This window comes from Salvia hispanica, chromosome 5 (assembly GCF_029641045.1).
Source record: "Salvia hispanica isolate PSC_SH4W2 chromosome 5, Shi_PSC_v1, whole genome shotgun sequence".
NCBI lineage: Eukaryota > Viridiplantae > Streptophyta > Magnoliopsida > Lamiales > Lamiaceae > Salvia > Salvia hispanica.
Genome location: NC_142696.1, coordinates 16829660 through 16840733, shown reverse-complemented (window position 1 = coordinate 16840733; position 11074 = coordinate 16829660). Strand labels below are relative to the sequence as shown.

The following is an 11074-nucleotide window of genomic DNA, read 5'->3' as shown; positions in this document are numbered from 1 at the left end:
GATTAGAGATTCAAGAAGTAAGGTGAATATTAGATTTTGATTTGTAAAAATTGGGTGGTGCTGCTGAATTTATAAAGGGTGCGTATGTCTAGATTTAGTAGAAACATTTTGCAGTCAACCGGAATATTATATTTCAAGGGTGTGATAAATTTATATAATTGTATGTACATAATTGGGATAATATGTCATTTTTATGATTTCCTTAAGTAATGGATCCGGAATTTATCTATTTTAACTGAACTTTTTAATTTACTTAATCAGAATCCTCGATGTTAATGGTAAAAGATAAATATTATTCCTCGATGTCTAGAATAAGAGTCACAATTTACCATTTTGGTATGTGCCACAATAAGAGTCACACTTTATACTACTATATATAATTGATTAAATATTAATTTTTTCACAAATTTAATAGTACTATATTAAATTATAGAATTATTTTAAAATTAAATATAGTATTTTATACTACCTCCATCCCCCAAAATTTGTCTCACTTTGACCCAGCACGGGTTTTAAAAAATATAATGGAAAGTAAGTTGAAAAATTTGGTGGATTGTGAATCCTACTTTTATATATTAATTTTATAATAAAATGTGAGTATGAATGAGTTAGTGGAACATAGGGTCCACTACTAAAAATGGTAAAAGTGAAATGGAACAAATTTTGGGGGACGGACGGAAATGGGAAAATGAGACAAATTTTCAGGGACTGAGGTAGTAATTATGTATTTTGTTAATTAGTAATTAATTCAAAAATATAGATCTATAATTTAAAATAGTATTGTTAAAAAATATCCAAAATTATATGAAATTATATCCTAAAAATAAAACTAAATTAAAGGGTACTATGTCTATATAAATTTATCTTTTCTCCCTCAAATGGTCGAATCATAAATATTGTTTAGAACGTATCATATTTTGAGTTCTGGTGCAGTTTTTGTCTTATGGAAAATAATAATGTCTTAGTGTTATGCTTATTGTCTAAAGGTTGGTCAATTTAAAACCACTACTTAATATTTATCAAATGATAGAGCAATTTCAATACAACTTCTCGCAATACACAAAATCTGTCCATTCAGTTCCCAACACATTGCCACTATCAGATTCACTATTTATAATTTATCAATGAAGTCAAAATTATCTTACCATAACAAATTCTTACTATAAACATTTAATTACAAAAAAATTAATGCCTTAAACTCTATACACCATAATTATTAAGTCAAAATTATTCTAATATAACAAAACCTGATCAATAGTATTCATATACAAAACGTAAAGGTCGTTTAATAGCTATATTTTTTCTAGAGCAGAGAGATTTATCGTGATTTACTTGATATTTAATACGTGAATCAATTTAGTTTGTCGGCCTTAGTTATTGCAACTAAGCATTAAATTATGATTGCTTTAAAAATAAATTATTCAATATTTTCTAAATAATACTTCCTCCGTCTATGATTAAAGGTCTCATATCTATTTAATACGGGTTTTAAAAAATTATTTGACTTTACAAAGTAAAGTGGGTAGAAAAAATAGTAAAGTAGGTAGAAAAAGATAGTGGAATATGAGGCCTATTTTTATATATTGGTTTTATAATAAAATGTAAATAGAATGAGTTAGTTGAATGTAGGGTATCTATTAGTAATTAATTATTTCTTTAATGGAAAAAGGATATAGTGCTCTCAAATATTTTGAAGAAAAGGAGTAACGATCGTTATACTGAGTAGAATTAACCCTTGCATATTCATTATACGTAGAAAATTCGTCAAATATAAATAAACGTAATTTATATAGAATAGAAATTAAAATCCTTATTACTGAGACATGTAGGCACACGTAAAAATCATTTTTCACAGAAAATATGCAAAAATAATCAACGTTTCATGATTGATTACGAAATACAAATTCTAATTTGCGGATCCAGAAATTTCATATGGGGGTACGATAAATAATTATATTGACTTAAAAATTTAAAATTCAATTGATTTTTTTCTCCGGTTATCTCGATTTTTTTTTAAATGAACTTCATTATGTCTAAAAGAGATTATTTTTAGGCATTATTACTAGAACTTTTTCGCAATAAAAAAAAGGAGATTCTTAAATATATATATGTAACAAATAGTTTATTTTTATTTGGATAAAGTTTTATATATTTAAACTAAAACAAAACACATCATATTTTCTATATAATACTCCCACTATCCCATTAAAAATGAAACGTTTTCCTTTTTTGGTTGTCCCATTAAAAATGAAACGTTTCCTAAAATGGAAACAATTCTATCTCTATTTTTTCATCTCTCTTACTTTACTCTCTCTTCATTAACTCACAAAACAACACTGCATAAAATCTCGTGCCGATTCTCAAATGTTGCATTTTAAGTGGGACGGAGGGAGTATTAAATAGTATTATGAGTAAAATTAGAAACCATAAATAATAAATTATGGACGCTTTATTGTGAAGTATAAAACAAATGAGAAAGAAGTAAATTATTATATTTACTCAATCATTAGTTAGATATCATGGAATATATAATACTCCAATAGAGTAAATAGCCAAAATTAAAATGCGCCATATAGGTTTCAAACCCGGGTTGCTGCTGTAAAAGTTGAGCATCTTTCTATTAGGCTACTTACAACTTTTGGGGGCACCGCCACCGGGCTATTGTTCTTATGACCTATTGTTCTTATGTGTATTATTCGCCTGTGCTAATTTATATGTTATCCCTATATTATTATCCTTATTAATTAAGAAATCAAACTCTACCAGGAATTTTAAGGGGAAAATGGCTGAAAAGGAACATGAGGAGTAGTCAAAGTTCATATTTTAATGTGATCGTTGGCATTCCATGCACCTAATCAACGTGCATGCTTAATTATACAGTATGAGATGGAAAAAAAAAATTACTATTAGAGAATTTTTCATATGGTTTAGAATTATTAGTAGCACATGGGTGTCGCAATGACTATTGACTAAGCATTTTTTTAATTCATTTGAGAATGTTATAATCATACAATCCTCTAATGAGATGACACGTATATAAACAAATAAAGAAGAAATCTGTATATGATTAACAATTAATATAAGAACATGGGAGAGGATTGACTAATTAGCATAATTTATAGAAATTAATACTTATATTTTTTTAGTTTAACATGCAGAGATCCCTTGAGATACACCATATATATGGAGAAGGTTAATTTATACTCCCTCTATTACACAGTAGAGTCATTTTGTCATTTTGGTACGTTCCATAGTAATAGAGTAATTTCTCTTTTTAGTAAAAGTCAACACATTATTACACATCTACTTACTCTCTCTTACTTTATTCACTCTTCATCTCTCTACCTTTTTAATTTTTCACTTTATTCTCCCTTTACTTAACTCACATAAGAGCACTCCCAATGGAGTTCCCTAAAAACTCCCTTATTTCTCCCTAACTCCTGCCACATCAGCGCCACATCAGCACCAAAATTTATCCCCAGTTTTTAGCCAAGTGCTACATTGGTTTCTCCCTTATTTCTCCCTTATTTCTCCCTAACTCAACATTTCATTTTTACATCATTATTTTTTATATTATTTAATTTTCCCTACAAATGTATTTAATAAATAGACTAATAATGAACAATTCATCGTTGTATTAATCATTGGAAAATATAATACAACGAGAAAAAAAAAACTACAAATAAAAAACGCAAATAAACAAAGATTTAAAAAAAAAAAATCTAAGACGGAGGGGCCGGAGGGGCGTCGGGATCGAGCCCCAGCGTACTCTGCAGGTGTTGGATGCATTTCCAGAGGGCCGCCTTTTCTTCAGGGGTCCCGCCGCCGGTGAAGTACAGCGTGTACATCTGGGTCAGATTGGCGACATTGCTCGAATAAGTGGCTTTTTCTAAGTCGATGACGGATTCCGACGCGACTTCCGACGTTGCGCCCTTCCCCTTCCGCCTCCCCTTCGCCTTCTTCACTCCCTCCGGGCGCTCGTGCGGACCATCCCCACTCAAGTCGATGTGGGCCGCGCTCCCCTCGCTCTCCGAAACGCTAAGTCGCGAGCGCACCGATTTCCCGTGCAGCGCGTCGTGCATTCCCGTCCGGAATTTGGGGAGATCCTTCAGCTTATCGTAGATGTTCCAATACTTGAAGCCCTTCGTCGACAAGTACTGGCTACTATACATCCGGATGGCCTCATCTCGGACCATGTGCTCGTTCTGGCCACTCGTCATGTGAGTCATCAAGTTAGAATAAATACCGTTGAAGTGCCCGCAGTCCCTCATGAGGCGCTCCCAATGCCGACGGATCGCCTCGCTGCCATGGTCCTTCATTGAGGCAGTCTTGTGGCTCCTGTACTTCGCGGCAATCCGCTCCCAGAATATGATCTCAGTCTGGTAGTTGCTGCGCTCCGCGTCCTGTGACGTGTCCGCCCAGCAGTCGGCTATCAGCTCGGACTCTTGCAGAGTGTAAGTAGTCCTTACCCGCTTCGGCCTCTCATCGGAACCCGTATCAGTCGCAGCCGACGACGCCGGCGCCTTCCCCCTCCCGCTCCTAGAAGGCGGCTCGGTGGGCGTTTCTTCCACCTCGAAGTCCTCCGCGCTCAGTGTCGCGGCCTGAGATTCTTGGTCGCCTGGGGTTGATCCGGGGGTGTCGAACTGGGGCCGATACACATCGTCGGCTGGAAAGGGCATTCTGCCGGCAGAGTTGAAGTACGGAGAAAGTCTCCGCGCCGGAGGAGTCTGCAAAGGAGACGGACCCCCGTATGGAAGTTGGCCGGGAGGAGAACCCATCGCCAACAACGACTGCATCCACTGCTCGTTTGCTTCATCCGTGTTGGGAATTTGTGAACTCGACTCTTTCCCCTTACCCTTATCCTTACCCGATCGGGAACTTTTCTTCCAAAAGCTCATAATTTTGATGAAAATTGAAGATTGGGAGAAGAGATTGAAAATGGAGAGAATGAAGATTGTGGGTGATGAATGGAGGAAGTGGAGGAAATATTTATAGGGGTGGAATGTAAAATAGCCGTTGGGTTCAAAAAAAAAAAAAAAAAATTTTAATTATCGCCGATTATCGCCGAGCGTCGCCACAGTGGCCGGCGATCGCTCGGCGATAATCCGGCGTTAGAACGCCACTCGGCGAAGCAACGGCAACATTATCGCCGAATTATCGCCGACTTCGCCACAATGGCCGGCGATAATTCGGCGATAACCGGCGATTTATCGCCGAGAATTCGCCACCTCCATTGGGAATGCTCTAATACATTTTTTCTTAATCTCCGTGCCGAAAAGAAACGCCTCCACTACTATGGAACGGAGGGAGTAGATCATAAAACACATATAGAGATAGATACACAATAAAATGCTATATGTTTCATTTTTCATTTTTCTCCACATGCAGATCTAATTTTGTTTAAAATGAATATAATGGACGTTAAGAGCGAATAATTTTAAGTTATATGCATGATTAGTTTATAATTATCTTCATCATCTTTTTGCATGTATTCGCGATCGTCCATGAATAAAATCATTAATCACTAATTATAATAATTAGGAAGCGATTATCGATAAACATTAATGGATAAGGCTTATAAATACACACAAAAACGTACAAAACAAACAAAATACAAAATGATTAGCAACAAAGAAACACAAATTGCCATCTTGATCATCATCACCTTCTTTTTCTACTCATCTAATGCAACTCTCAGCTACAATGTGAAGAGTTTCGGAGCAAAATCGAACGGAAAATCCGACTGCACAAAGGCTTTCCTTAGTGCGTGGAGCGCCGCCTGTGCCGCCACAAAACCGGCAACAATTTACGTTCCGGGAGGACGATATCTTCTGCGAAATGTAGTATTTATGGGAAAGTTGTGCAAGAACACGGCAATCACTATTCAGATAGATGGCACTCTTGTAGCTCCTAATAACTATAGCGTGATCGGGAATTCCGGCACCTGGTTGAAGTTCGACAAGGTCACCGGAGTTTCCATATACGGAGGAACCCTAGACGGCAAAGGGGCGGCGCTGTGGGCTTGCAAGAACTCCGGCCATAATTGCCCCAAGGGAGCAACGGTTAGTTGACCGTACTAATTTTTAAATTTATTTAAATTTTTAAGGAACATACTAAAAAGAAAAGAGTTTATATTTTTAGAGGCATATGTCATAAAAAAAATATTTTGGGACCCAAATGATGAGGTGGTATCCATGAATTCACATAGATATGGCATTTTCAAAGTAAAAAACTTTGGTTAAAGAATATGTGAATTTAAATATTTCCCATGCAATAGTACTTATTTAACTTCTATCTATTTTGGCTATGCAGAGTTTAGAATTCCACAACTCGAACAACATAAGTATCAATGCACTCTCATCCTTAAACAGTCAAAAGTTTCACATTCACATTTATGGATGTCACAACGCCAATCTCATCAACATGAAAATATCCGCCGATGGATACAGCCCCAACACCGACGGAATTCACGTTGAGCAGTCATCGGCAGTCACTATCTTGGGCTCACGCATCGGTACCGGTGATGACTGTGTCTCGATTGGACCCGGCTCTTCTGACTTGTGGATCGAGAACCTCTTTTGCGGCCCCGGTCACGGGATAAGGTACTACTATCAATTATATTACCAAAGATTAATAATTATATAGTTTAATTCCACTCTTAATATTTCAATTTACTAGTTAGAAATATTATTGAAAATCGTTGATTTGTGCAGCATAGGGAGTCTAGGTTGGAGTTTGCAAGAGGCGGGAGTGCAGAATGTGACAGTGAAAACGACGACGTTTAGAGGAACTCAGAATGGTTTGAGAATAAAGACATGGGCAAGGCCTAGCGATGGATTTGTGAAAGACGTGTATTTTCAACATATTGTGATTGACAATGCCAAATATCCAATTATCATCGATCAAAATTACTGCCCCGACCACAATAATTGTCCTAGCAAGGTAAGATACACACCACTCCCCTCATCCACCATTTAAAGAGCTATTTTGACTTAGTACGAGTTTTCAGAAATTGCTTTGACTCTGTGAAGAAAGTAAAGAGAGGAAGTAAATGAAATGCGGGACCCATTTTTTGAATTAGTTTTATAAATTATTGTGAGTGTAAAGAGTTACTGGAATTAGAGGTCCCGTATACCAGAAATGAAAAAAATAAATGGTTCTTTAAATCATGGACAGCCCAAGTGAGTAATATTGGTAAGTTTTTTGGGCAGAATTCAGGCGTGCAAATTAGCAACGTGAGATATGAAGATGTACATGGAACATCTGCAACAAAAGTCGCAGTGAAATTTGAGTGCAGTGAAACCAATCCATGCAGTGGAATTACTCTAGACGGGGTAAACCTCACTCTCAAAGATAAACCGACAACAGCGTTGTGCGTGAACGCTAGAGGAACGGCAAACAACGTCGTCAAGCCTGCGAGTTGCTTAAAGGGAGAATGATGGTCAGATGGTTCAAATGTAGGAATGTACATGTTTGAGAGTTGAGACTAGCGATTAATAAAAAATCTTGTTCTAAATAAAATTGTATTTTATGAAATACACGTGTGTTCCTTACGTGATTAGTTTGTTTGCACAAAATTTAATTTACTTTCCTGTTTAGTTGTTACCTGCCTAGTTTTAATATCATTCCTTTCAGGTTATTTAACTCTGTCCAACTTACAGGTCTTTTAGTTTTAAATTACTTTCCTACACGGATTTCATGTAGTGTTGTTTTGTTAATTATTGAAGACAAAATAAAGTAAGAGAAAAGAAAAAGTAGAAATAATGTTGTTTCCATTTTAGAAAACATTTTATTTTTAAAAGGACAATTCAAAAGAAAAATGTTTCATTTTAATGGGATAGAATGAGTACAAGACTGATAACCCAATTGCCTTACTCAGTGATGGGAGGAAACAATGCACTCATAGAAAACAAGTTAAGACGTGGTGGCATCACCAAAAAAACCTGAATACCGCGAAACTAAACCAAGAAAGATCTAATCCTCAGAGGGATCGACAACTCATCTTACCGTTGTTGTTAACCCGGGTTAAAGCATTGGGTAGTTGGAAAAACATATTTTTATTTGGCAAAACTCCGAAAAATCAATACAGAGCAATACCGAAGTAAGGTTGATAAAAGAAATGGCGTTGTTTCTGGGGCTTAATGGTGTCACATGTAGTTTTCGAAGAGTTCATTGATATACTTTTTTTCCCCTTTTACCTATTGTTTGATTTCCCTCCGGGTGCATGATCATATCGTCCGACCTATAGTTGCTATTCGACCCAGAGATTAGCAGGAACGAAAGAGCCATCAGGACGCAATGAAGGGAATCACAAGTTGGACTTTGAGGAGGCAATCAAGGGAAGCACAAACCAGTCACATTTTGAGTCGGACGAGGAAGGAAGGACAAAATTTTGGAGTGACAAGAAAGCAGAGATGGTGTAGAGAATGATCCATACCTGAGGGCATCCACAATAAAGTCCGCCCAATAGCCCGCCCTATAGCAATTCCTAGTCCTCCACGTCAGCATTCTATAGTCCTACCTATTTAACTGCAATGGGGTGGAGTATAGTAATGCACTTATAGAAGACAAGACTTGGAGGCTAAGCAAAAATCCAGTTTCTGCATTCTATAGTCCTACCCATTTACCTGCAATAGGGTGGACTATAGCCCGCCCTATAATTTTAACAACTATTTTGTATTCATTTTTAATTTTGTTTTCGAATTAATAATTTAGCGAAATATAAATAAATTTAAGACCACAATATGACAATATTCATTTTATTAAAAATCCAAAAAAGTACAACGTGAAATACTAAAAAACTACAATTTCAACGGTTACATGACCAAATTTCTTCGATGGGAAGAGAGTTGAAGAAAGAGATTGGAAGGCGCGAGAAATGGAGATAAAATGTGGTTCACTTATAGAGCGGAAAATAGGGAAAAAGATAAAATAAAAATTAGAAAAATATAGTCTGGGCTACAGTCCGAATGCCCGCAATGGGGCGGACTATATGTCGGATGATGATCATCCGCCCTACAGTCCGCGAACTAAGTTAAGAGCGTGGGCATGGGGCGCGCCATCATCCTCCCACCTGCAGTGGTGTACGATGCATAGAATAGGCTATCGTCTACCCCAAAACTTTGATCTTGACCAAAGTACTTAAAGCTAGGAGTTACAATTAGATAAAGAATGTACAAGTAAAGAAAGAGGATGTATTAGAAAAATATTTAAAGGTTGAAAAAGAATGAGAAGAGAAAAGAGAAAAGGAAAAATCAAGGAGAATTTAGAAAAGTGAGATGTAAACTAGACAAAGTCTGGAGTGCTTACAGAAGAGTTAATTGGGGCTAAAGGACGAAGTAGATGTTAGTTTTATCTATGCTTCAAAATTTTAGTCACTTTCTATCCAAATATTCCTCACGTGCTAAAGAGCCTACATAACAATAAAAAAATAAAGACCTTTTGGATTTTTTATGCTTAATCACAACACGTAGATGAGGAATTAGATTTGGAGCAAGCTTATGGTTAAACTTTGTATGATGTATGATTTGAGAGCTTATCATTATATTGCCATATACACTTTGAGAGTGATACATACAATTCAAAACACATGTGAGTGCATGATAAGGATCTTCATTGATTAGATCCATGTAATTACCCAAGATTATGCCCAAAGTGTAGATCCAACATCAAAACACAAAAAATAAACAAGCTAGAGTGAATCTAGTCACAAAAACTAGATTAAAAAATAGAGATTTATGGAAGATAAGAAATGAGAGAATGTGTATTGATGAGAAATTAGAGTTACAACCTTAGGACCTTGACCAAAACAATGGAAACAACCCTAGGCAACTTTCATCAACTCTAACCACCCCTTGGCTCCACTACTCAATGGCTACACCCCCATTGATGCATACCTCTACTTGAATCAATCTAGGAATGTCACAAGCAACCTTCAATGAAGGAATTTGGATACAATCCTAAAAGAGGAAACTCACTAGGGAGATAACTTTAATTCAATTAAAATCTAGAATGAAAATGATATCAAAAGGTATTTATACTAATGGTCCAAAATTCAAGAAAAACGCCCACAAAATCTAGCCTCTGCGTGAGCCACCCGCCCGGGTGGATTTTGTTGGTCGAAAGCCACCAGACCGGTTGGAACTTGTTGTCTCAACTGTGCTTTCTGGTAGCCACCCGTCCGAGTGGGAGTTTTTCTACTCTGCGCGACTTCCGTAAATCTGCCATAACTCCCTCCACTGGACTCCGATTGAGGCGTGTAGATACTCACACGAAGCTCTTTCGAAGACGAAGACATTGGTGGCATTTTCAGAGCTTTTGGATGTCATCTTAATAGGCAGAATAGTGATTGAAGCCAGCTGCAGGTACAAACTTTGATGCACGGCTTCCATAATCGTATCAGTGGAAGTTCTCATGATGATCAACGAGCTAGTAATGAAATTGAATCAATAATCCTGCTTGATATGATTTTTGGTTTGTTATGCGCAATTTATTAATTCATGTGTCTGAGGCAACAAGGAAGTCTAGTCCTTAGCATCCGCGTTTCTTATTTAGTTTCTCTCTTGTTTCATTCTAGCACAAACAAGTAGTTAAGTTTGATGGGTTGATAAATACGGATTTTGCATGCTTTTAAGACCTAGATTTGGCTAAGCTTTGATTAGCTTTCGTGCACAATATGTTCATAAAGTGTTATATTTGTACAACATGTTTTGAGATAAATGTCCAAAATAGAATTAGAAAAGGGCATAAAAGGTAGAAATAGATGTTTGGATGTACTCCCTCCGTCCCACTTTAGGAGTCCCGGTTTACCATTTTTGGGTGTCCCACTTTAGGAGTCTTGGTTGGAATATTCCATCAATGGTATTAGGCCCCACATTCTACTAACATTTTTCCACTCACATTTTATTATAAAACTAATATAAAAAAGTAGGGTCCACATTCCACTATCTTTTTTCACCAACTTTCCTTCACATTTCTTACCCGTGCCGAATTCAACCGGGGACTCCTAAAGTGGGACGGAGGAAGTATTAGACAGTCCTAAAAATACTGTATACATGATACCCCACCCACTCTC

At 36.7% G+C, this 11074-nt stretch overlaps 1 protein-coding gene across 1 annotated transcript; it reads left to right on the top strand.

Moving 5' to 3' along the window:
• The first annotated feature begins 5618 nt into the window (after positions 1-5618).
• On the top strand, positions 5619-7533 carry LOC125191049 (polygalacturonase-like). Its single transcript, XM_048088510.2, has 4 exons — positions 5619-6062; positions 6313-6602; positions 6714-6942; positions 7212-7533. Exons 1-4 carry the CDS (start codon positions 5619-5621, stop codon positions 7437-7439), a joined length of 1191 nt encoding a protein of 396 aa, XP_047944467.1. The 3' UTR covers positions 7440-7533.
• The last annotated feature ends 3541 nt before the right edge of the window (positions 7534-11074 follow it).